Source organism: Vombatus ursinus, unplaced genomic scaffold (assembly GCF_900497805.2).
Source record: "Vombatus ursinus unplaced genomic scaffold, bare-nosed wombat genome assembly UNPS02011369.1, whole genome shotgun sequence".
Taxonomy (NCBI): domain Eukaryota; kingdom Metazoa; phylum Chordata; class Mammalia; order Diprotodontia; family Vombatidae; genus Vombatus; species Vombatus ursinus.
In genome coordinates, this window is record NW_020951147.1 from 5,378,175 (window position 1) to 5,403,585 (window position 25,411).

Genomic DNA, 25,411 nt, shown 5'->3' on the forward strand with positions numbered 1-25,411 from the left:
GGGGGGAGAGTGGGACCAGAGCGAGGCTGAGGGCTGGGGGACGGGGAGGGGGGTGTCAGAGGGAGGCTGCTGAGTGAGAGGAGGACCAGAGGGAGGGTTGACGAGGGACGTCAGAAAGAGGCTGGCGGGGTCAGGCTGAGAACTGCGGGGAGAGGGGGAGAGGAGTGGGACCAGAGCGAGGCTGAGGGTTGGGGGGCGGGGAGGGGGATGTCAGAGGCTGGGGGGAGAAGTGGTACCAGAACGAGGCTGAGAACTGGGGAGGAGCGGGGAGGGGGATGTCAGAGCGAGGCTGCGGAGTGCGAGGGGGACCAGCGGGAGGGTAGAAGAGGGGTGTCAGAAAGAGGCTGGCGGGGTCAGAGCGAGGCTGAGGCGGACCGAGCAGGGAGAAACCAGCTCCCCCACCAAGGAAGCGGGCAGTCGACAGCTGAGCTGGAGGTCGGGGGCTCCCACCCCAGGATGGCGGGGCTCGGTGCCCCCGTCTGCCCCACTGGCCCCGGAATCTCACCTCAAATCGGACCGGGCGGCTTCGGTATACGGAAGGGACTGTAGCAGGAAGCGCCAAGCCCAACGGTTCCCGCCCCCTCGGCTTAAGGGAGCCAATCTGAGGCCAGGGATGCGGCGCGTGCGCATCTCGCTGGCGCCTTCGAGAATGTTGGGTCCCACCCCTTAGGCCTCCCACGTGATTCTGCCCGCAGGGCACTTTGGGTATTTTGAGTACTGACTTTGGTCCGGAATGTGTGGAAAAAACCCATTAGACTGGGAGCTAGCTCATCCTTTATCTTTCTGGGTTTTGTCAGCACCTGTGGCGCAGTGGATAGAGCGCCCGAGTGTAATAGAGCTGTGTGACCCTCGACAAGTCACTTCACCCTGTTTGCCTCAGTTTCCTCATTTTAAAAATGAGCTGGAGAAGGAAATAGCAAATCACTCCAGTATCTTTGTTAAGAAAACCCCATGAAGACTCATGAAGAGTCAGCCACGACAGAAGATCCACAGCTATTGGCGCCCAATGAATATTTATAGACTGCCTGCCCTCCCCCAGCTTCCATTCACTCCCTGGTATCCAGGTGAAGGAGCGTGACTCCAGGCAGCCAAGGAAGCCAAATGATAGGATTTGGGAGTGGGGACAAGGGATAGAGCTGTTTTGTCCTTCACTGTAGAGGAAGAGCCATTGATTTGTCATCCTGGAAGGAGAGGTAGAAAGCTAGCCAAGTGGTAACAGGCAGATGTCCTGGCCTGCTGGACGGCCAAGGCAGCATTCAGTGGCAGCCTGGGACCAGCCTGGTTTGAGGTACATGGCCCTGCCACATGATGACTTACTTCAGGGCTGAAAGTCCTGTAACCCTGCAGTCTCCCAGGAACTAAAACTGAGCATCACTTAGAAGGCAATGAAGAGGCATAGAGTGGGCAGGCTGCAACACATAACCGTGAACTCACAGGAAGAGTCAGGGTCAAGGATCTCACTGAAGAAGCCCATTACCTCACAGTCAGCCACGTTGGTCACATGGCAAGAGTGAGGGACACCTTATGGGTCCCTGACAATGTCAAGAGAAGGCAAGGAAGCCCCCGCCCACCCAGCAACATGGGGTAGACTCATTGTGTCCAACTTATTGAAGGACATGGACAAGTGTTAGCCAAGACAAGCAGGTGCAGACGGGCTACAGTTTACATCACGCTTGGAGGAACACCCACATCGATAATCAATGAGAGTATTTTAACTACCGTGGTTCAGTGTTTATGTAGGACTTTGACAGACATCTCCTTAACTAGCTGGGAAGCTTGGAAAGATACTGTAAATGGTGAATGAGCTGAAGGGAGTGGTCTGGATTGCTTTTCAGAAATCATACAGTGCTTTCACAATCCCAAACTGCCTCTGACAGAAAAGCTCGACTAAATTTTAACATGAATATTCTGGGGATACAAATCATGGAACAGAAGAATCTCGAAAGAATCAAATTATGGTGATCCAAAAGATGCATGGTAGGAAATAGGTAGAATGTAACGTATAACCAGTCATATTGCCATATGACTTAGGCACAGGTAGTTGTATGAAAGGCATACATTTCCTGGTTGATGATCAGAAAAGAAAGTGGACTGATCGGGTACCCATCAGGGTAGAGGATAAGAGATGGATAGCCCAGGTGCTGCTTAGACAGCCACAAGATGCTGAAAGACCTAGAGGAAGACTTCCAATGCGCTGGGTAGATCTTGCAAGGAAGATTTGTGAGAAGATATGGACAAGACTCGCGTAAGATTAAAAAAAAAAAAGAAAGCATGAATGAAAGCAAAGAGATAAGAAGTCAGAGGAGATGAGTGGTTTTCAAAGAATTGCATACCATCAGCCACCATATGAAAGGCCTCCAAAACACTAACAAGAGAAATTCAAGCTAAAGCAACCTGAAGTTTCATTTCATACATCCCAAGGTGGGAAAGATGATCAAAGATGTTAGTAGTCAACACTGAAGGGCTGTGGGAAGACAGGTTAAATATATTGCATGGGTATCATCATTATGGGAAATAATTTTTAATTGTGTGAGAAAAATCACTACACTGTTAATATGCTTTGACCTAGTGATTGCTCAGGGCCTGGCACACAGAAAACAATAATTGTTGATTGATTAATTGACTACTACTGGACTTCTGAAGTAGTTCAAGGATGGTCCCCTTGTGCACCAAGGTATTCAGAGCAGCCCTTTATATGGCAGCAAAAAACAAGAAAGAAAATGGGTTAATTTTCTTAATTGGAGGATGGTGAACAGGAAGCCCATGTCATTTCTATTACTGTTTCTGTTTCCCCACACGTCACAGAAGAACATCTTTAGCTGTTCAGGAAGGAGCTGTGCATTGGTCCAGTATAGTGATAGTCAAGAAACAGGAATCTTGGAAACTTGGGGCAAGAGACAGAGTCACTCCTGCCTGGAAGCTACTGGCTGGACTAGATGAACCTCTGCCCTCCTTCCACAGTACAAATCATTCTCTCTCCTAGCCTTCCCTAGTGGATGGGTGGAACACCAGAGGAAATACCTAGGGGTTGGAGGATCCTGGTCTCTGTTCTCAGCTCCCTACTCCCATGAAAGATCTCAGTGTAGACACTGAGCTATTTCACCAAACAAGCTGTGAGGTAAGTAGTGACTTCAGAGGCAGAATGAAGTCAGTCAACCCCAAGGGAAGCCAAGCGTGGGAAAATCTTGGATATCAGCCTTCAGCTAAGAGGAGGCAGCAGCTCCCTTAGTGGGACTAAAGCTCTATGGGGGAGAACCCTTGGGGTGAGGATTAGGAGAAGGCTTGGAAGTGGGCCCATTCCTCTACCCATGAATATGAGATCTTTGTTCCTTTCTTCTTGTTTGTCCTTCCATCTGGAAGACACACTGTCCTAAGGGAAAGTGTGTGGGGCTGTGTGAGCAATGAGAGACTGGTGAGGACAGGGCTGGACCACAGGCTGTAAAATTGGAAGGGACCCCAGAGACTGTCCAGGCCAAGGGTTTGTAAGCTATGTTTGTGCCATGGACTCCTCTGGCAGCTTGGAGAAGCTGTGGTGAAGCCTTTCTCAGAATCATGTTTTTTTTTTAATTTTTTTTATTAATTATTTTGATTTCTCAGCAGTCACTTCCATAAGCTTTTGAGTTTTAAATTTTTCTCCCCTTCCCTCTGTACCTCCCTCCCCAAGACTGCAACTCAATCTGATACAGGCTCTACTGTACATACCTGTTAAACATTTTCACATTAGTGATGTTGTAAGGAAGAATTAGAACCAATAGGTGCAACCACTAGAGAATCATGTTGTTAAACGTGTAAAATAAACTATATAAGATTGCAGAGGAATCTTATTATATTAAAAGTGTTATTTTCAAAACACAAGGTCAGGAGTCCCAGGTCAAGAACCCCTGATCTAGTCCAACTCCTTCATTCATAGATGAGGTAAGAGGCCCAAATTGGCTAAACAATTCACCCAAAGTCCCAGCTAGTAAGTGGCAGGGCTAGAATTCGAACCCAGATCTTCTCACTTCCCATCCAGCCAGTGCTCTGGTCCTCAGGGCCAGTTCAAGCATTCAGCAGATTCTAATGGAGAGCTAACTTCCCTCCCTCTTCAGCATGTTCCAGGTGGAGCGGATAAGACCTCCGTGGGGCCTGTGAAGATGGGGAAGACAGTGCCCCCTCCTCCCCCATCTATGTAGGGCAGTAATAGTGTATGTAACTCATGTTCGCAAAGCTGCTTCAAGTTTTTCCCGGCAGTTTATCCACATGAACTCATTGCAGTCTCATGACACTCTTGATGGTGTCTTATCCTACAGGGGGAACCCTTCATGCCCTTTTTATGTCTCCGAAAAGTAAGGCTCAGAGTGTGATTTGATCATGATCACACAGTAAATGTCAGACAGAGGGTGGACCCCAGTCTTCCTGAGGCCACGTGCAGGACTGTATCCCATCACAGCCCCTTTGTTCCTCGTCCATCCCTGCTGTTCTTGAAGCACAGGTCTGACCGGGTCACTCCCCTGTCAAGAACTTTCAGTAGCTCCCTCTTGCCTCTGGGATGAAGCACAAACTCTTCATAGGACCCCATGTATCTCTCCTTCACCCATTCTCCCTTCAGGCCAATTCAGCCTTTTTGCTATTCCACATTCCTAGGGTTCCATCTCTCTCCGTGTCCCTCACATCTCCCTTCTAGAATCCTTTGCTTCCTTGGAAGCTGAGCTCAAGGGCCACCTTCTCCAGGAGGCCCCCCCTGCCCTCCCTCATGAAATGACCAGTTTGCATTTGCTTCTGTGAATACCAATGTGTACACCAAAGAACACCGACGTACTCCAAAGAACAGCTCTGAAAGATGTCATCCAAAAACCGCGTAATCAGAAGAGAAGACAGGTTGACGTGTGGTAAGGGCAAGGGATGGCAGGTGGAGCTGGAGTCCGTTAGGAAAAGCCATGGAAGGCCTGGTTCTGGCCCTTACTACCTGGGTGGCTTAGGCCAAGTCTCTTAGCTTTTCTGGACTTTGGTTTCCCCATATGTAAAACTAGGGGGTTTGGCCAAACGGCCAGCTTTAGAGCTTTACAGCTATGATCCTACAGGTGAGGAAGGAGGCCCAGAAGGGCTCGAAGGAGGGCACGTCGGTAGTGGTTGGCGGAGCTGCCTGTCAAACAGGGTCAGCTGCTTGTCTGAAGTGTCTGGTTATCATGGGCGAGAGGGCTCTCAGATTTGAGTCCGGGGCTTTGGGGGAAGAGAGGACCCACGGTTCTCCCGGGATGTGCTACCTGGCAGCAGCTCCTACCTTTGCTCCTCGGGCTTCCCGGGTGCCCTCCCCCTTGTTTTGGGCTGTGGCTGTGCAAAGGTCAATGGGGGAGCTCAGCCTCTGGACACAAGGTCCTTCCCCTTTCCAGGGCCTCCCTCCCTGCACAAGGCCTGTGAGGCAGGCAGGCATCAGACTCCTGCAAAGAAAGGTTGAGTCACTCAGACATGGCAGCATCAACAGCCTATCCAGGACTCTGGTGGGTGACTCCCGTGGATGCCCCGCCCTCCTCCCCGATCCGTGCCTCCAGTGAGTTGGCATTGCCATCTAGTGGCTCTCTGCCCCCTTGACTGCCCTGGTCAGTCTCCTCGAGGTGAACCTCCACCGAGCTGCTGCCGACAGGAGGGGAGAGCAGGGCAACGTGAATGGGGCAGCAGAGGCTCGGGAGGCAGACGTCAGCTTCCGTGTTAGCTTGGGATGGGCCTGCCGTGTGGTTAAGTCCTTAAGGATTTCCCAGGCTGGGAGGCAGGATGTTGCCAAGCACAACTGTAACCAGATATCCGGTGTGCTTGTGAGGGAGAGAGCTGCTCCTGTCGTGGTTTAGAACCCCGGAGCCAGGAGCCCGCCGGGAGGCCTGGTCATCTCCTTGTCCTTGCCCCTGAGAACATTTCAGCGTTTCCTTCTTCTTTTCTTGCACTTTATCCAGGCTCTGTCCCTCCCTTCAAGGCCCCTGGGCCTGGGCACTGGGCCATTTCTCACCCCCCTGCACCTAGGTTTAAACATTAGTGAGAAGCTATCAGCTCAGGCCTGTGGGAGGAGCTGAGTTACACTTGGGCCAGCTTCACCCGCTTCGCCAGAGCACCCTGGTTCCTGGCTCTGTGTGCCTTGGAAAATGCCTGTGGAAGAGTTTGTGGCTGGTTGGATCTCTGGTGAGAAGTTTTTCTTTCTTGTGTGTCAGAGTACCTTTCAATGGGGCATCACTGTGTGGGGTTCTGGAGAAGGAGAGACAGAGAGAAAATGAGAGAGGAGAGACAGAGAGTAAAGAGAGAATGAGAGAGAGGAGAGACAGCAGAGGAGGAGCCGTAGAGAGAGAAAAAGAGAGAGCAAACAAGAGAGAAAAGAGAGAGATTAGTGAGGGCTGTGTCCCAAGGCCAGACCCAGTGTGACAAGCCACGGTTAGGCGGAGCGCTGGCTGGACTCCCTGTGTCTGGCCATGTTAAAAATTTAATCCACCGTTAGAGAAAGGCATTGCCCTGTCCTGGGCCCCTGCCTCTCTTCCATCTCCCCAGCCACCCTCTAGCGCCACCTGAAGATGGCCCACAGGAGACCTTCTGGGCAGGTGTCCCTTGGGGCAGTCTGACTTGGGTCTGTCTGTGTTAGAGTCACAGCTGTGGGGACAGCAGGAGAAGGAGGCTGCTTTTCCAGTTCTGAACTACACTCGTGGCATAGATCAACTGTCCCTAGTAGCCTGGTGGGCCTGTATAGGACCCAGCCCCCAGGGCTTCGCACTCCGCTCCCCTCCTCAGTCTAGATGGACTCTGGGAGCTGGGGAAGGTAGATTGGACCCCAGGCTCCTGGCAGACCTGCCCCTAGAGCTGTGGGCATCATCTGTGAGTGCCAGGGCCCTCCATCCACTTTCCCTGCAGGCCTCTTAGCACTCCAAACTATTAAGGGATTAATTGAGGGGGGAGAAGAGACCTGCTCCTGCCCAAGCTGCCCCCTCCTCTTGAGAATCAGAGTTTCTCACTGACTGCCAGCGGTAGGTTTTGATTCCACAGTCCACGATGCCCTATACGTGTTCTGGCTGCAGCCGCACCTGGAGGCAGCGGAGACGCTGGGCTCACCATTAGGAGGTAGGGGGAGGACAGTGGAATTTGTCACAGGGAGCCGATCTCCCCCTGGCCCCAAAGTCGATGCCGCTTTCAAAATCAGACTCCCCACGTCTTCAGGAGGTCAGGTGCGCTCCTCAGAATCTCTGCCTAAAAGAGCAGCCTGTGGCTGGGACGAGAGGGTTGGATGGGAAGAAAGTCAAGGTTGGAAAGCTGGGCGTCTTTCCCCGCTCGGCATTTCTTTTTCTCACGGCTTCTCTGAAGTTCCTTCCGGATCAGGAATTCCACGAAGAAGAAATCCTAGCTGGGGAGGGGGGTCAGGAAAATGCAAGGTGCGAGAGCCAGAGGCAGCCAGGTGAGAGCACCCAGGAGTGTCCTGGTCCTCCCTGGGCTGGAGAAGAGGGAGCTGCGCCTCATTCTTCTTGGATTCACGGGGAGGAAGGAGCAGGTTGCCGCTGTGCTTGGCTCCCTTCTCCTCTCTTTCTGGGTCTGGCCCAGTGGACCCGTGGCCTAGCTCTTTCTCCTTGTCTGCAGGAGCTGTGGGCTTGATACTGGGACACCCCCTAGACACAGTGAAGGTGAGAATAAGAAAAGCCGGGCCGACGCCTGGAAGCAGGGGCTGCACGCTTGCACCACTTGGGGTCAGGGTGTGGATTCCCATGCCATCTGGCAGTAGGCATCCTGCCCCAGAGCAGCAGCTCTAGCAGCTGGGCTGGCTCCTGGGCAATGGGACACAAACATTGATGAGGGGGCCTGTTTACTTGTGGGGAGCGGCGGAAGGTCTCCTCCATGGCACACCCCCTTTCCTAGGCCCCCCATGACAAATTCGACGGTCCTCCTAATGGTGAGCCCAGCGTCTCCTCTGCCTGCAGGTGCGGCTGCAGACCCAGAACACGTATCGGGGCATTGTGGACTGTGTCATCAAAACCTACCGCCGGGAGTCCGTAAGAAGCTCTGATTCTCAAGAGGAGGGGGCAGCTTGGGCAGGAGCAGGTCTTTTCTCCCCCCTCCCCTCCCCTAAGCACCAGCTCCAATGTCACTTTTGCAGAGATAAGATAACGTTTGGGCTGCTGGCGAGGGAGGGGTGAGTGCCATAAAAGAGCACGTGGAAGATCTAAGGACCTCACCTGGCAAACTCAGAAACCTGGGTTCTTTCCCAGCAATTTCCTAGGCTCACATGATCAAAGTTTCAAAGCTGGAAGGAACCTTAGACATTATCTGATCCCACCCTCTCATTTTACAAATGAGGAAACTGAGGCTCATAGAGCTCGAAGCCACCTGCTTGAGGGGGCATACAGGTAGTGAGTGGCCCAGGTGGGATTCAAGCTTGGACCCTCTGGTCCAGGTCAGGCCCCTCTCTTCTTTACTCTTCTCCCTCGCTGGGCCCCACTTCCCTCACCTGTAAAATGAGGGGCTTTGGACCAGATGACCTCAGGGTTATTTCCAGGGATGACATTCTGGGACAGTTAGTAGGACTTCAAGATTTCTACCTGTCCCTGTAGGCAAAGAGTAGGCTCTGTTTCAAGTAGAATGTCAACCTTTTGAGAGCAGGGGCTACTGGGTGGTGGGGTTTTGGTACCCAGCCCCTAGGACAAAGTATGGTCCATAGGAAGCCCTTAACAAATGCTTGTGGGTTGAATGGAATGACTGCCCCATCAGCCCCATCTGAGCACACCCACCAAGGCCCATCTCCAGCCCAGGCCTGGCTCTGTCTCTGCCTGCAGGTCCTGGGCTTCTTTAAGGGAATGAGTTTCCCCATCGGCAGTGTGGCTGTGGTCAACTCTGTCCTCTTTGGAACCTACAGCAACTCCCTGCTCCTGCTCAGCTCCACGTCCCACCAGGCCCGAAAGACCCAGCCCCCTAATTACGGCCACATCTTTGTGGCTGGCAGCATTGCAGGGTTTGTGCAGGTAAGTGTGACCCACCATTCTGGCCACCAGGGAAGGCTGGACTTGCTCCCTCTGAAGGGCGTCAGTGTTGGAGTCCACACGCATAGGCGGCCACATCTTCTGGCCATCCCTTCCTTGGGCTAGGGCTCAGGACAGGTGATGACGCTGTGTTCCATGCTATCATCACCACGGATGATCAGAAAAGGAAATGTTTCTCTTCAGGGCGTCTTCTCTGGCAGGTAAGGTCAGAGTTGCTCAGTAGAAGGCAACCTGAACCTCCCCCCACACACTCTTACAGAAGACCCCAAAGCCCGCTGCCACTTGGGTTAAATGAAGAATTGTCAGGAGAGAGCCTTGTTCCCAGCTTCTAGAGGCTGTCAGCCCATTTGGAATACTGGTCAAATTGACGGTCTGCATAAGCCTGGGGTCTGGACGCTCTAGAGGTGAAGAGCGCCAGCGAGGGGACAGAGGGCACTGAAAGGTGACTAGAAGGAGCTCAGAGGCTGGTGAAGGGGCTCGAGACTGGGGCATATAAGGCTCAAGGGAGGGTTAACCCTAAGGCTAACGTGCTGGCAGTTTGATCTGCTCGTGTGGGACCACCTGACTCTGGAAGTGTTTTCTTGCCTCATAATTATGAATATTTGGAAGCGGTGTGGGGCCTTGGAATCAGAGGAGCTGGGTTCACACCCTACCTTTGTGTGACTTTGGGCCAGTCGCCTGGTCTCCCTGGGTCTCAGTTTCCTCCTCTGTAAAATGAAAGAGTTGAATGAGAGCACTTTTGGCTCTAGGTCTGTGCTCCAATGAGTAATGCCCACTCTCTTCTCGTTCCTCACCTGCCTCCACTTCTTTCTTCTCTCTGATTCAGTGGCCTGGCCCTCTCCTAGCTTGCCTCCTCCCATCCCCCTCCCCTCATCCCCCTCCTCCCATCCTCCTCCTCCCATCCCCAACCACGAGTGTCCTTTGGGGTGCTACTTGGAGCCTCTTGTGTTCTCCTTTTACACTCACTTCCTTGGCCATCTCGTGCCCCGCCCCCCATGGAGTTAATCATCTTCTCTACCCGAATGATTCTCATCTCTAGATTCAGCCCCACCCCCGAGCACCATTCCCTCATCACCAGATGCCTTTGGCATCTCAAATTGAGCGTGCTGCCAGCAACTCGTTTTCTCCCCTAAACTCACCCTTTTCCCATACTCTCCTATTCCTAGTGATGGCAGTACCGTCCTTCCTGCCATCTGGGTGTGCAGCCTTGGGGTGCTGCTCAACTCTTCTTTCTCCCTCTATGTCTTCTTGGTTGCTGAATGTGGCAGTTCAAGCTCTCCTGGGTCCTGTGTCCCGTCCTCTCTGTCCACTCCTGGGGCCACTGCCCTCCATCAGCAGCTGCAGCCCCTCATCGCTCTCCCCTCCTTGTGCTGTCTTCTCTACCCAGTTGCCCATGTGTGCCCAAGTCCGTCTCTAGCTCCAGATCGTGGCCCCCTCTCTCCTTTTTATATAAACTGCTCAGTCAGTCAATCAGTAAACACTTATGAGGTGCCTACTTTGTGCCAGGCACTGTGCTCAGCACTGCGGATGCAAAAAGAGCCAAAAGACAGTTCCTGCCCTCAAGGAGTTTACATTGGAATGCTCAGCTTTTTCACATTCAGCCCATTCACAATCTGGCTCCAGCCAGACTTTCTTATTCATCCCCCTCACATAGACTCTGTGCCAGCCAAACTGGTCTATTTGCTCCCTGGCCTTGGGCATCCCACCTCTGCACCTTTGCCCTAGGCAACCTCCAGGCCTGGAAAGCCGTCCCTGCCCACTCCCACCCCTTCAACTCTTTAGTTTCTTTCAAGGTTCATCTTAGGCGCCCCTCCCTGTGGCCTCCACCCTTCCTGATCCCCTCGGTCGCTAGCGTTCACTCTCCTCCTAGAGGATCTTGTACCCATTTATCTAAGTGCAGACTCTAATCCCCAAGAGAGTTTGAGGTCCTGGCATTTTTGTCTTTGTACCCTCAGCACTTAGCACAGTCGTAGGCACACAGTAAGTGCCCAATAAATGTATTTTTAAAACACTGAATTGTCAAACTACTATATCCTATTACAAACCTAGACTGAGAACCCCCCCCCCAATGTGACGCTGATAGCCACGTGCCCAGCACCAGGCTTAAGGCCTTGCTGAAGGGTAACCCTGACATCCTTCCTTCTCTTTGCCCTAGTCCCAGCTCCTTCCTGGCTGTACCCAGCAGCCCTGGCACTGTAGCTCTGCCGACTTATTAATGAACACTTAGTTCCACAGGTCTGGGGATAGAGGTGGGAGGATATTAATCATTAGGTAACTTAGATAACTTTGTCTTGGTCTTTGTCCTGGATCTTTATTTCATGAGCCTTTTGGGGGTGGGGTTGGAGCGAGTCAAGATCTAGGAGGGAGCAAACATCAGTCTATCATCAATAAATGTTTGTTAAGCACCTACCAAGTGCAGGGATAGAGCTGGGCCTGGAGTCAGGAAGATTCATCCTCCTGAGTTCAAATCTGGCCTCAGACACATACCAGCTGTATGACCCTGCGCAAGTCACGTCACTCTGCTTGCCTCAGTTTCCTCATCTGTCAAATGAGCTGGAGAAGGAAATGGCAAACCACTCTGGTGTCTCTGCCAAGAAAACCCCAAATGGGGTCACCAAGAGGCAGACTGAACAGCGACAACAGCATGTGCTGTAAGTAACTACCAAGTGTTGTGCCGTGCCACATGTGCGGCTCTTCTCACTGGGTGAGGGATCAGAGTGGAAGAGCCGACATTTAGACAGACGGCACTCAGAGCTTTCTAAAAAGCTTTTCTTACCCCAGGACTGTGAGTCTTATTGAACCCATTTGACAGATGAGGAAACTGAGGCTCAGGGAGCTAGCGAGCCTTCTGCTCTCCATTCATGGCATTTCCTGGCTCCGTCCTCAGGCACCCTTCAGCAAGTCTCCGTTTAGTGCACACTTCTCATTCCTAATGAGGATCACAGTCCACGCTGATGACAAAGGGTGTGGTTGTTGCGGTTAATGATTAATGACCCCCCAAAAAGGTTCAAGTTTCTCTTCATCCCCAGCTTGGCTGGAGGTACACACCCTTAACCTCCCCAAAGCCTCCAGACTGGCGTCCTCCCGAACAAGGCTGGGACCCTAGATTTGGGGCCTGCTTTAGCCTTCGTCCAGCTCCCAAGTCATTTTCCTAAGCTCACCAGAGCCACCGGCATCCCCTGCACTAGGCCAGGCGTGAGGGGATGAGGGCCTGCGTCAGGGGAGGGGCCTTGGCAGAGAGAAGAGGGCATGTCCCAGAGATGCTGCAGAGGTGGTATAGACAGGCTTTGGGAACACCGTGAATATGGGGGGGTGAGAGAGTCCAGGAGGACCCTAGCTTGGGATCCTGAGGACTGGAAGGATGGTGCTGCCCTCTGCAGGAATAGGGACAGTAGGGGGCACCACGGTGCACAGAGCGCTGGGCCTGGAGTCGGGAAGACTCATCTTCCTGAGTTCAAACCCGACCTCAGACCCTTACCAGCTGTGTGACGCTGGGCAACTCACTTCACCCTGTTTGCCTCAGTTTCCTCATCTGTAAAATGAGCTGGAGAAGGGAAATGGCAAACCCTCCAGTATCTCTGCCAAGAAAACCCCCAATGGGGTCACGGAGAGCCAGACAGGATTGAACGGCAACAGGAGGGGGTGGGGGCTGCTACCCTATGGCACGTGCACTAGACAGTTGGGAAGGGCTAGGTAGGGGTCGGCTATGAGCAAAATTGTGAAGATAGAAACCAGTGTCGTGTAGTGGACATGGAGACAGAAGATCTGGGGTCTAATCCTGACCCTGTAAATTACTTACCTGCATGACCTTGGGCAAATCACTCTCTGAGCCTGTTTTCGTCACCCCCCAAAACGAAGGGCTCCAAGGGCCCTTTCAGCTCTGTGATCTAGGCTCTAAGTGCAGGCCGGCCTCCTTCCTAGAAAGGTTCCCCTTGCTGCTCGGCGCCTGCTCCCCACTCTCAAGGTCACGGGGATGGAGCCTTCCTTAGAAAAGGAGAAGGGTGTTGGTATGAAAACGAAGGTAGCAGGAGAAGTCTGGAGGGAGCCTGAGCGGTGCAAGGGAGGCTGGAGGGGAAGGACGGGACAGAGGGGAGGGCTTTGTAACAGTGGGAGCTCGGGAACGCGTGAGAGGGAGCTGGCCCTCAGAGAGGCGACTGCTTGTCTGCTGTGAGTTGTTTCAGTCTTGTCCAACTCTTGGTGACCCCATTTGGGGCTTTCTTGGCAAAGATACTGGAGAGGAAGATACTCTTTCCTTCTCCAGCTCATTTTACAGATGAGGAAACTGAGACAACAGGCTTAAGTGACTTGCCCAGGGTCACACAGCTAGGAAGTATTTGAGGCTGAGTTTGAACTCAGGTCTTCCCGACTGCAGGCTGGGTGCTCTATCCATTGTACCACCTGTCTGCCAAGGCTCAATGATGAGGAACAATGGATACTGTCAGGTGAGGCATCAGCCAGGGAGGGCCAGAAGGAGGGACCCGGAGCGTTGGCTGGCCTAACAATAAACAGGTCCGTTGTTTTCTTGACACAGCAGATAGCTTGTTGTCTTCTGGTTAAGGAGAGCTGAGGTTTTAGAGTTTTTGCAAAAATCAGGTTACCCCCGCCATTGGAACCTCAGTCCCATGTGCCCCGCCCTTCTCTTGAGCTCAGGATCTGTGCCGATGCACCCACCAAAGCCAACCGGGCCCTCATTTCACTATTAACCTTGCTTCTCTTTAGGGCCTGGTCTTCACCAGCCTGAGTTGGGCCAGTGCCTCCTGGCCATCCCTGAGGTTTTAGCAGAGAAGGCGCGTGGGCAGTAAAGAGAGATGAAGTCAAGGGCATGGGTTTTGTGTGACAGTGAACAAGAGTCGGCTTCTTCATCCGAGACATGGGAACAATCAGTACATGTCCTGATGGGGAGGGAGGCCTGTGTGAGGAAGACACTTGGCAAAACTTCAAGTGTTATATCATTGAGCTTTTATTATGAACTTATCAAATGGCTGAGGCCTGAGGCCCCTCTTCCCGAGCCTAATCAAGGCCTCAGGTCCTCGTCTCTGCTACAGAACCTCACTTTTCTAGGTAGCAGGACAGCTTAGCAGCCATCCAGTGCAGCCCATGGCTGGCATCTCCCCTCGAATATCAGCCTCTGCTGGGGTAACCCTGCCCATCCCATCCAGTCCCAACTGGCCTCTTCAGCGTGGCCCCAAAGCTCCTGATTCTCTTCTCTGGGCCAATCAGAACAAGTCTAATCTACTGGATGTCTGACAGCCCTTCACATATTTGAAGACAGCTACTGTGCTGTCCCCCACCCTAACCCCCACCTAGTCCTCTCTGATCCAGGCCCGATGTGCCAAGTGCCATCAGCCAATCCTCGTGCCAACATCCTGGCATCGTCATCCCCGACTCCTCACGATCTCCCCCCTCCATATCCAACCTGCTGATGAGGCCTGGCGAATACTTCTGTCCCCTCCACTCTATCCACTCTATCCTCTGCCCCTTTCACCCACCAAAGTGATTTTCCTAAAACATGGGTCTGACTGTGTCACCCCCTACTCCATAAACTCCAGTGGCTCCCTATTACTTTCAGGACCAAATACAAAACGCCTTGCTTCGCATTCAAAGCCCTTCATCACCTGTCCCCTCCTCCCTTCCCATTGTTCTTCCACCTACCCCGAATAGCGGAATCTTCCCTCCAGTGACACCGGCCTCCTGGCTGTTCCACAGACAAGAGCCTCCATTTCCCCACTCTGCTGCCTCCATGCCCAGAATTCCTTCCCTCCTCATCTCTGCCTGCTGGCTTCCCTGGCTTCCTTTAAGACCCAACTAAAATCCCCCCTTCCACAAGAGGCCTTCCCCAACACTTCTGAAGTCTAGTGTCTTCTCTCTCTGCTGATTATTTCCTGTTTATCCTGTTTAGAGCTTGTTTTTATGTATTTGTTTCCATGTTGTCTCCTCCTTAAGAGTGTGAGCTCTTTGTGGGCAGGGCTGTCTCTTGGCTTTCTTTGTACTCCCAGTGCTTTCCACACTGGCACATAGTAGGTGCTTAATAAATATTGGTCGCCCCCCTTTGGACACTCTCCAGCATATTGGTAGCCTGTGGTGTCCAGAGCTAACCCCAGCGTTCCGGATGAAGTCGGAGAAAGGCAGAGGACTGTGGGATTCTCTCCTCCGTTTCTCTGTCCCTTCCCAGGCAGCTCAAAGTCCCATCTCTCCTGGCTGGCATGTTGAGGTTGCTGTCCGCTAAAACCCCAAGATCTATTTCAGACAAACTGCTGTCTAACCAGGAAACTTTACCCTGCTCTTGGGTACCCAATTGTAAGACATTTTGTGTCTGTTGAATTTCATCTTACTAGAGTGTGATACTTTGGGTTTCAACATCTTTTTGGATCCTGATTCTGCTCTCAAGGGTGTCATCTGCAAATATGATGAACATGCCTTCTGTGACTTACATAGTTCACGAATACAAATGTTAAGCATACCAAAGCCAAGCACAGAGCCCTGGGGCACTCCATTGGAGACATCTTGCCAAGCTGATATCGATCCATTAATGACTGCTCTTTGTAGCTGCTCTTTCAGCTAATTCTTAATTCATCAAATTGTGTTATTGATAGCCTATACATTTTTTTATCCAAGAATATTTAGAGATACTTTATCAAATACTTTGCTAAAATCACGGTATTCTGTCAAAAAGGGAAATGGGGTCAGTCTGTCATGACCTGTCCTTGGGGAAACCAGGCCGGCTCTGTATAGACACAGTTTCCTTTTCTCAATGTTTGCCAACCGTCTCTTTAATGATCGGTCCCAGGGCTTTCCCAGGAATTAAAAGTCAAGCTCACTTCTTCCATTTTTGAACCCTGGGACATTCACCCTTCCATCATTTTCCATGACCTTTCACATGTCATTGAGGGGCTTGGCAATCATGCTTGCCCTTCCTCTCAGGACCCAAGGATAGAATTCAGCAGGATTTCTCAAGGGCTGCCAGGTGCATGCTGACTCGTTTCTTTCCTATCTTTGATATCAACTCTTGGGGAGCCACTTTATCCCCGGCAGAGAAAGAGAAGCAAACTCCCCCTCTGTTGTTGGTTATCGTCCTGTCTCTTCTTTGATCTTCCCTGGTGCAGCTCCTCTCACATCCCATCCCTTTTGCAGTGCCCTTAGCTTCCCTCTTCAGCCCCAGCTGCTTCTAAGCTTCAGCAATCTTGACGCCAGTTTTATCGGACTGTTCCAAACTCTTGTATCCATCTTGGGATCCCTGACCTTGCTTCTACCTTCTAGGCAGCTAGGTGGTGAAGTGGGTGAGAGTACTGTGCCCCTTGCGGCAGCCAGAAAAACAAGGCGAGCTCAAATCCATATCAGACACTCAACTAGCTGCATGAGCCTGGACAAGTCTTCTTCTTCTGTAAAATGGGCCTAATAAGGGCACTTACCTTACAGGTTAAGTGAAATGTGTACAGTGCTTTGTAAACCTTAAAGCACTATGTAAATGCTAGTTATTATTAATGTATATGTTTTAAAAATCTAAGTGGATTAGAGTCCTCTTCAGACACACCCCATATTTCCTCCTCATTGGAATTTGTGTCATCACTTTTTTTTTTTGGCTAGGCAATTGGGGTTAAGTGACCTGCCCAGGGTCACACAGCTAGTAAGTGTTGGTGTCATCACTTTTCATTCTTTAGCATTTCCTATTCCTTCTGGTCTGACTTCCACTGTAGAATGTGAGTCCGTAAGATTCTCCCTATTGTATACCAGCCTTCCTCTGAACCCTCTAAAATCTGCTTTCCTCATACCTAGGGTGTATGTCATATTGTTTCCGGGTTTCCTTTCCTCTGTCACACACTCTAGGAGGAAGTAGTCACTCCCCACTAAGGTTCTCGCCATTTCCACCCCATTAACCATTTCCTCCCTGTTAGTTAGAATCAGATTCCACATGCATTTTCCCCTTTTGAAGGATGAAATGATCATTAAGGCAAATCAGGAAGTATTCGTCGTCCTGTTTCGGTCAGAGAGTGCTCCAGTTTATGTCTGGATAATGGAAGCCCCCATCACTACTCCATCCCTTTGGTGCCAGGCTGGTGAGATTCCCACATGCTAATCTCAATGATTCCAGTCTACAAGCTTCCACAATCTTCTCTCTAATTCAGCCTCCTATTGAAGATTTCTAGTACTGCTAATTGCCAAGACTTTCACTTGCCTGCCACACTCAGAAGTGTGGAGCTAGGAGCAGGAGGGGTTGTGTGAGGGAGGCTGTTGAGGCACCGAGGTCCTGAGACTTTGGAGGCCACAGAGGTAACCAAGGGAGGAATGTCGTGAAGGCATGTCACTAGGAGTCTTTGGGACTGATACAGCTGACTGGAATAGCACAATGCTGAGTGAGGTCAAGGGTCAGGGGTCCAAATAGGAAGAACCCTGGACTTGGGGTCAGAGGACTCATCACTGATGGCTCCCCAATCTGTTATCTTCCTAAAGTGTAGTTCATACACCTTCCTGCTTTCTCTACCTGGTTCTCCCTTGTATGCTCCACTGATGAATGGGAGAGTGGGTCTCTCATCAGGCTGCTATTGACCAGCTTCCCCTCCCAACTGGTCTCCTCTCCTTCCCTGTAGGCCTACTGCTTGGCTCCTTTTGACCTCATCAAAGTTCGACTGCAGAACCAGACGGAGCCCCGGGCTCGACCGGGAGTGGCCCCATCCCAGTACAGGGGTCCCCTGCACTGTGCCAGGACCATCCTCCGGGAGGAGGGGCCCCAGGGCTTGTTTCGGGGAGCTTGGGCTCTGGTACTGAGGGATACACCTACTCTGGGCCTCTATTTTCTCACTTATGAGGGTCTCAGTTGGTGGCTTACTTCAGACAGTAAGGAACCTGGTGAGTAAAGGCTCAGTAGGGAGGAGGAGGGGCAGGAGGGGCCGAACACCTCATTTTTACAACATGGCTAGAGGATGTGGGGGTGGGGTGGGAATGTGCAGGGGTGTGTAGGGAAAGAGATACGACACTTTGCTGCTTCCATGATGGGACAGGAAGGTGGATGCCCTCATTCCAAGATGGCAGCACTCAGAGGAGGAAACACTTGGGCTCTCAGGTCTTTCTTCTCTGTTTGTCAATTGCAGGCTCAGCTACAATGCTGGTGGCTGGAGGCTTTGCAGGGATAATATCCTGGACCACAGCCACTCCTTTGGATGTGGTCAAGGCACGGATGCAAATGGATGGGCTTAAGCAGCGAGAGTACCGGGGGCTGCTAGATTGCATGGTGAGCAGCGCTCGGCAAGAAGGGCCAGGCGTCTTCTTCAAGGGATTGACCCTCAACAGCGCCCGGGCCTTTCCTGTCAATGCCGTGACCTTCTTCAGCTACGAGCATCTCCTCCGGCTCCTGAGCTGAGCTTTCTGGGTGGTGTCAGTTGCTCCCCCAGCAAGTCCTAACTCTGAGAGACTGAATCCCAATTTGGTACCCCAAATCTGGTGTCCGCAGTGGAGGAAGGAGGCCAGCCAATCTGCCTCCACTACCTAAACTGGGCAAAATGACTTGTTCCTTTGGTGGCAGGAATCGGGTTCCAACTGGCTTGGATAGAAGTGACCCACCAAGAATGGGATGGAGGGAACACAGGCAAGCATACAGGACAACCAGCAGACTGCTCTGCGCCTCACCTGCCTTGTCTGTACGGTGCCGGGGGCAGGGTGATGGTGGTGGCCTGCATGGCCACTGAGGGCCCTTCCAGCTCTCGATGAGGATCCCGAGAGAGGGAGGTGATGCGTGCTTACTTGTATGATCTGGGTCTGACCACTGCCTCACATCCCAGTCCCTCCCCTAGGGCTTAAGAGAATATCATCAAAAGTTGCCACGTGTGGCCAAAAAACATCTCCCACTGCAGCCAGCCAGGAGACAGGCCTGTCCTCAGCGGACAGCAAGCCCGACCCTGAGTTCACACCCGAAGCCTTTCTCGCCTGGTAGGACCTGCTACAGCTGATGCACCACAGTTGAGAACCCGACGCCTCCTCTACCCTGCTGGAGGTTGGCATAAGTGGTGGGGGTGGGTCATAAATAAAGGCTCATTCCTTTCCCCTTCACTTCTCCTCTTTCTAGTCTTAGTGGACCAGAAACCGAATGAGCCAGTATCTTTCCTGCTAACATACGAGCTGGAGAGTAGCTCTTCCTTACATTTGCCTTGGCCTTGGTCAAACCCTGTGTCTGATTTGGGTTTCTACATTTTAAAAATGGTAAGGAAATCAAAGGGTTAGAAACATAAGCCCTGAGGAGAAAGACTAGCAGCATGGAAGCTCATTATTGTGGAAAATAGAAGGCCAAGCAAAGACTTCATGGGCGTCTCCGGAAATATAAGGAATTCTCACGAGCCTAGAACATTAACTAGTTTATCTCCAGCGAGGACAAAAAGAGAGGTCAAGGCTATTATGTTTCACCAAGAAATTAAGATTAGATCCAAGGAAGAACCATGTGCCTGTAAGAAAACTCAACACTGGAAAAGCTCCTGAGGGAGGAAATAGAATCTTTATTCTTGAAGACCTTTTAAAAATAGAAATCAGTTCATCCCTGACCTTCCTAGAGGCAGGGGCCAGAGAAGATGACCTTCCAGCTCGGTAATTCTAGGGGAAAGATTACTCTGATTCTACCTAGAGAGCACTAGCTACAGGGTCAGAAGACTAGGGTTCAGATCCTGGCTTGGCTGATTGCTAGATCTGCTACTTCCTCGCTATGTAACCTTGGGCAAGTCATTGCTGAGCTTCCCAGCATCATCCGTAAAGGGAACAGTGGACCCCATGCTCCCTTGCAGCTCTTACTCGTCTGATCTCATTATTAGTTCAGAAGACACTCCCGGCTATGGTTTTCCTTTGGGTTCTTCCTCCTGAGCCCTGTAACAAAGCGGGTCAGTGACAGCAGGGCACTGCCTAACCTAAAGTCTGAAATGGAAATTTCAAGGGGTTTTGGAGTATTTTCTTACAGTGGCTCAAAATCTTGGGGCGAAAAAAGGAGGGATGAGGAGGAAAACCATACCTGTGTAGTCTTGAATCCCAAAGTACCCTGGAACAAGGGACTGTCCTCAAACTATTGAATGCTTCCTTCCTCCCCCATTCTAGCTGAATAACAAATCTGTATAAAGTTGTAAATGAATAATCATAAGGTTGCTTATTGCTTTAAAAAAATGAATGCGCTGAGACCACCATACCCATAGCCAAACCCAGTATTAAGGGTCAAGGAGATGCTGGTGTCGAGTAAGTGCCAAGGGCAGGCTTTTCCCAGGCTGGCTTGTCCCTGAAGCTAGGAGCCTTTCTAGGGCCCAGTGCATCATTTGGGGTGATAGACCACTCCCTGGACCCAGGGAGTGAGGATAGCTGCAACCCCAGGCCGTGATTTCCTCCCACACTCTCCATCTTGCTCTCCTTAGTCATTTACTACCCCAGGATTGGCAAGAAAAACACAAAAATCCCTTGAAACTCTGCCCTTTACAGCTGGTGACTTCTCTTCGGGCTCTTGGTTTGAGGCGATCTTACAGCCAGAGCTCCAAGGTGCAGAGGGTGATGTGCCCAAAGTCATCTGGCAGAGCTCTCCCAATATCAGTCGGACTCAGTGATTTTTATGCGAACGTACTTCCTATACAGGTACCAATGCACACCTCGGCCTTTAGGGTAGCAAAGGAAGTCTGCTATTTTCCTTGACCCACAGTGACTTTGGAGACCCAGGTTGAGTTAGAAGGTCTGTCTCTTCCCTGGTCACCAGTGTCCTCTCCACTAGTCTAGAAGTTCTGAGCTTTGAAAGAGTAACAGGACTGGCCAGATGTCCTCATCAGGCGGTCAGCCCCCTGACCTGTTTCTCCTAGGGAAAGGAGATGTCTACAAAAAGCCAAGGAAGAAGCAAGAGCTGAAAACTTTCTTTAGGAAAATTAGGGCCCTGGCCTTGACATGCCAAAGGACCATTCACTCTTGTTTTCTCTGTAGGACTCCCTGGTACACCACTCCTCTCCTTAGCTACTTGACAGTTATTTCTTGGACTCAATCTTTTCATGCTGGGGATATGTGCTACCGAGTGGTTAATGTGGCTTCCCCTTCACTTGAGGTGCTCTGGAATCCTTCTGAAAGAATATTCTTTTGACTCGTCCTGATTGGAAGCCTGAGCTGCAGCTCCACCCACCATGATCTTCGGGGGGGGGGGGGGGGGGGGGGGGGAAAGGCAGCAATCTGGAGTCAATGCTGAAAGGCTCAGCCTGGGAGCTGGGAAGGTGTCGGCGACCCGCCCTCTGCCGACTGCCCGAATCCCTCTGGTCTTGTACAAATGCCACCCAGGCTCCCCGTTTTAAGCCTTGATTGCCACCAGCAGAATTGGTTTTAAAAACAGAATTCATGGAGTTCTCATGCTGCCTGTAAAGCCTAGTAGATTCCCCATACCCAAGCTCTTAGTTTCCCTGTTGGTGGTTTCTGGTCTAATACCCTAGAATTTCCAAGAGGGTTAAAGTATTACTAGGCAATATATTCAGAATTCTCTGCGCCACTTCTGCTCAAGGATGAAGAAGCCTTCACAGCCTGGCCTTGGGTGTCCCAGCTTCTCTCCTCTCAACATGAAGAAGCCTTATTTCCATGGGAAAGAAATCCCCAAGTGCCCTCTGTGAGCGTTTCCACGGGAAACAAGAAGGTGGGGACTCTGATGGGCCTGGGGGGCCCTCACTGGTAGCACATGCGTTCTGCCTCCTCTTCACAGTCATAAAATTTCCCAAAAAGTTCAGGGGAAGCTCCGTTACACTCAAACCATCGCCGCAAGGTGCCCAGTGCCCGCAAGGCATCTGCTTTGGTCGGCAGAGGCACGAAGCCGTCGTCCCTGTTCTCCTCCTCGCCCTCACTGATCACTTCTTCCTTGCATCGTCCCTTGTCTGCCTCCTCACCCTCCAGGTCCACAAAACGGGAAAATTCTTCAGGTCTCAGTCCATCGGGCAGGGGGGGCATCTTGGGCACTTCTCTCGTAGACGGAGCAGTTCTGCTGGGCCATAGGCCAGCGAGGGCAAAGCTGCTCCTGATGAAGCTGGCGGGCACTCTGTCCCAGGCGGCTGCCATCATATGCAAGGCATCGAGCACCGTGATGCCTGCCCCAGCATCGGCCAGAGACGTGCCCTCTGTCTCCCCTCGGAGAGCGGCCAGCTTACTCAGGAGGCGGTGCCGGTAACGGGTCTTGAAGTCCCGCACCACCGGAGTGGGTAAGCAGGGCATGGTACCATCAGCAGGCAGAGGCAACAGCCTCACGTGCTGAAGCTCAGGCAGGTCTGCACCCTGCCTGGCCGGGTGGGCAGTCAGCAACAAGGCCACGTGTCGGCCTTGCTGCCCCATGTCCTGGTCCAACTGGGCCAGCCAGTCTGCCCATGGGATCCCTGGGCCTGGGCGGTAGAGGACAGGCAGGGCCTCACTGCTGACCCCAAAGAAGCACCGCGGAGAAGGCTGACGGCCTCCCACGACCATCAGCCGACGCTTCTCTGTCCCTCCACTGTTGGCACACAGTAACACCTGTAACTGATCACTCGACACCACCCTACCTGGGACTGCCCGATACAACAAGGGCACCTCGGTGCAGCCAAATATATCATCTGGGGAAAAGTCTTTCAGGGTAATGGGAGTATGGGGGTCAGAGCCCAGGGGAGGAGGCTCTGGGGAAGTCCGAGGAGGAAGAGGAGGAGGAGGGAGGCCGTGGCGGGCCCCCAGACCCACGTTGTTGCGGCGCTTCCAGCGCACCAGCCAGCCGATGCTGGGCACAAAGTGCTGGCCCATGAGGTCAGCCAGCTCCTTGGCTTTGTGCAGCAGCATGGGGCCCGTGATGTCCCAGGCCTTGGCCCGCGCGATATGGTACCAGCACAGGAGGGCCTCGTCGATGCCGCTGTACTTGGACTCTCGCTTGCGTTTGCGCTCCCGGTTGGCTGTGCCGCTGCACCAGTCCGCCAGCAGTTTCTCCTTATTCTTGCAAATCCGGGAGATCTGAGGCTGAGAGACTTGGAAACGTCGGGCCACCTCCGACTGGGACATCTTGGACTCATCCAGGAGCTCGAGCACCTGGATCTTCTCTGCCAGGGACAGGGCGTGAAGCTTCTTCTTGCCGCCCAGTTCCATGGCTTCTCGGGGGTACCTGCAAGTGGGGAGCCACGTAAGACAGGTGGGCAGGGCCAAGAGAAGGAAAGAGGGAGGTGGGGATGGATGGAGAAGGGCCAGCGTGGGGAAGCGATGGGAGAGAGGACCAAGAGGGCAAGAGAAGCAGGCAGGGGAGAGGAGGGGAGGAAGAATAAAAGAGGTAGGGAGAGCTGGAAGGGATCTTACAGGGGAGCAGAAGCCTTTATGCAGCACCTACTATGAGCCGCTGTGCCTACTGTGCGCAGCACTGTTAGCAATGCTATCTTGACCAAGCGCTTTACTTCGTGCTAATATTACCTATTAACACTATCCCATCTGACCTACAATCTGGTCCAACGTTCTTTACAGACAGATTTCTCCAAAGTCACCTGGATCCTAAGTGGCAAAGCAGGGAAGGGGCTGGAGGAAGAAAGATGGAGAGGGGCTAGATGGGGTGAGGAAGAGATGAGGAGGAGAGCGATGGCAGGAGGACCCGGGGGAGAGGAAGATGATGGAGGAAAGGAGGGGCCGCCGGGAGCTACGAGGGAGGCGGCGCTGGGGCAGGTGGGGACACAAAGGGAGCAGATGGGGAAGCCACTGAGTGGGGGAGGGGAGGGGCAAGGGGGGCACCCCGTGGGGCGGGAGAGGGGGAGGGGGCCACCAGACTGCGGGAGTGGAGGCCAGGGAGGGGTTGACCCCCAAGAACGGGGAGGGGGAGTCAAGGGCGGGGGGTGGACCAGACAAGGGGAACGGGACCAAAAGTAGGGGAGGGGGACAGCAGTGGGGGAGGGGAGGACAAGAGTAGGGGGGAACAAGAATAGGGGAGGGGGGACAAGAGAGGGAGAGGATGGAGCCCAAGAGCGGGGGAGGGGGGGTCAAGGGTCGAGAAGGGCTGGAGGACCCACAAAAGTGGGGGAGAGGAGGAAGGGGCGCGGGGGTTCCCCTAGCATCCCCCAGCAATCCCCGTCACCCACCTCCCGGGTGCGCTCCCGCCCCCTGGGCCCGGTCCCTGCGGCGTCGGGCTGAGGGGACCTTGTGAGGAGCGGAGGCGCTCCGCGAGACGCCGACTCCGGCCCGGCCCCGCTCGGCTGTGCCCGGCCCGGCCCAGCCCGGCCTGGCTCGGTCTGCTCCCCGCTCCGGGTTTTCCCGGGCTCCGGGACGAGGGGAGGGACAACCACTCCGGTACCCAGAAGCCACAGGGCCCTTCCCTCCAGAAGCAGATGATTGGCTCTCAGCGCGGCCCAGTCCCGCCTCCAGCTGGCCTCCATTGGCAGCCGCCGAAGGGACGGTTTAGCCCAGCCACAGCCTGGCCGCCTCGGTACAAAACGGGCATTGGCCCCGCCCCCCGAGGGGCGGGGCGGAGGAGCGGAGAAAAGCAGGTGCTGGAGGCGGGCCCTCAGGGTATTGGGCGGGGTTTGGGGAGGGCTTTTATGCGGCTAGACCGGGCTGGGGAATGAGGCGAAAGGCAGGTGCCAGGGGCGGGCCTTCCGGGTGATGGACAGGACCAGGAAGTGAGGAGGACGGCCGGTGCTAGGGGCGGGGCCTAAGGGAATGGGGGGGCCACAGGCCGGTGCCAGGGGCGGGCCTTTGTGGTGATGGACAGGATGGGGGCGGGATACAGGCAGGTGCGGAGGGGAGGGCCGCGGGACCGGGGGATGTTGGGGGGGGCGAAGCGGAAGCACTCCGCGAGACCCCCCGCTGGGGGCGGGCGCTTCCCTAAGGCTTTTGTCCGGGCGCAGGGGAAGATGGGGCTCAGGGCCGGGCACCCCTGGGCCGGCGGACAGCCCCTGGAGAAGGCGCTGCTAGAGGACGGTGCAGCCTTGCTCGGCTGGGCTCGGGGGGACGTTGCAAAGAGGCAGATTTGGGCTTGAGGTCAGACCCCTCCCCCCAGCCGGGGCTTCTTGGGGGTCTTGTAGCAGACCACTTGATGGGGATGTTGTGTTGGGAGGGTCTCTGAGGGCTCTGTGTGAGGACGCGGAGCTCAGTGAGGGTGTCTGAGTAAGGGGGTGCCCAGATGCCTCGGGGGGGCTGAACTGGGGGTGCAGGGATGAGGGGCAGAAGGGGAGAGTAGGGGAAGAGAATGGGGCAGACAAGAGCTGGGCTCCGATCCGGGGGGCTGCTCGTTCCCTCTATTCAGAACTGTAACTAGGGTGGGACAGTCGGGGCTTTATCCGTAGTCTGGGGCACTTCTAAGATAGCTGCACCTCGGAAGAGATCCTCCTCCCCTTGAGTGACGGCAGCTTTGCCCTAGAACCAGATTTTTGCCCCCAGGCCATTGCTCCTGTGGTCCCCAACCACCTTGCTTCTTTGCTTCCTCAACAGGGGTGCACTGAAACCTTGTAGTAAGTCAGGGTTCACTTCCTCCT

The 25,411-nt window shown here is 53.3% G+C and overlaps 3 protein-coding genes across 8 annotated transcripts in view; 1 reads left to right on the top strand and 2 right to left on the bottom strand.

The window, feature by feature from the left end:
* Positions 1-579, bottom strand: part of FRMD8 (FERM domain containing 8) — a 19,783-nt gene extending 19,204 nt beyond the window's left edge. For both annotated transcript variants that reach the window (XM_027856141.1, XM_027856140.1), the window contains exon 1: positions 506-579. The gene's annotated coding sequence lies outside the window, so the exon portion shown is untranslated. The remainder of the gene's footprint in view (positions 1-505) is intronic.
* A 5,028-nt stretch (positions 580-5,607) lies between these two features.
* Positions 5,608-20,076, top strand: SLC25A45 (solute carrier family 25 member 45). Of its 5 annotated transcripts, XM_027856135.1 has the most exons (6): positions 5,608-6,147; positions 7,582-7,625; positions 7,920-7,991; positions 8,772-8,957; positions 17,561-17,819; positions 18,062-20,076. In XM_027856135.1, the coding sequence occupies exons 1-6, from the start codon at positions 6,111-6,113 to the stop codon at positions 18,328-18,330; spliced, it is 867 nt and encodes a 288-aa protein (XP_027711936.1). In that variant the 5' UTR covers positions 5,608-6,110; the 3' UTR covers positions 18,331-20,076. The 5 variants fall into 5 exon arrangements, with proteins under 5 accessions (XP_027711936.1, XP_027711938.1, XP_027711940.1 ...); XM_027856139.1 differs by lacking the exon at positions 7,582-7,625 and having other exon boundaries at positions 6,006-6,147; XM_027856136.1 differs by lacking the exon at positions 5,608-6,147 and having other exon boundaries at positions 7,858-7,991.
* Positions 19,437-24,080, bottom strand: TIGD3 (tigger transposable element derived 3). Its single transcript, XM_027856133.1, has 2 exons — positions 24,020-24,080; positions 19,437-23,064 (listed from the first exon to the last, which is right to left on the bottom strand). Exon 2 carries the CDS (start codon positions 23,046-23,048, stop codon positions 21,621-21,623), a length of 1,428 nt encoding a protein of 475 aa, XP_027711934.1. The 5' UTR covers positions 23,049-23,064; positions 24,020-24,080; the 3' UTR covers positions 19,437-21,620.
* Between the last annotated feature and the right edge of the window lie 1,331 nt (positions 24,081-25,411).

Excerpts from the sequence above, each read along its gene's own strand:
- TIGD3 (XM_027856133.1), bottom strand. The coding sequence starts at position 23,048 with ATGGAACTGGGCGGCAAGAAGAAGCTTCACGCCCTGTCCCTGGCAGAG.
- SLC25A45 (XM_027856135.1), top strand. The coding sequence starts at position 6,111 with ATGCCTGTGGAAGAGTTTGTGGCTGGTTGGATCTCTG. Across the intron at positions 7,992-8,771 it reads AAACCTACCGCCGGGAGTCC|GTCCTGGGCTTCTTTAAGGG; the intron begins GTAAGAAGCTCT and ends CTCTGCCTGCAG. Across the intron at positions 17,820-18,061 it reads TTCAGACAGTAAGGAACCTG|GCTCAGCTACAATGCTGGTG; the intron begins GTGAGTAAAGGC and ends TGTCAATTGCAG.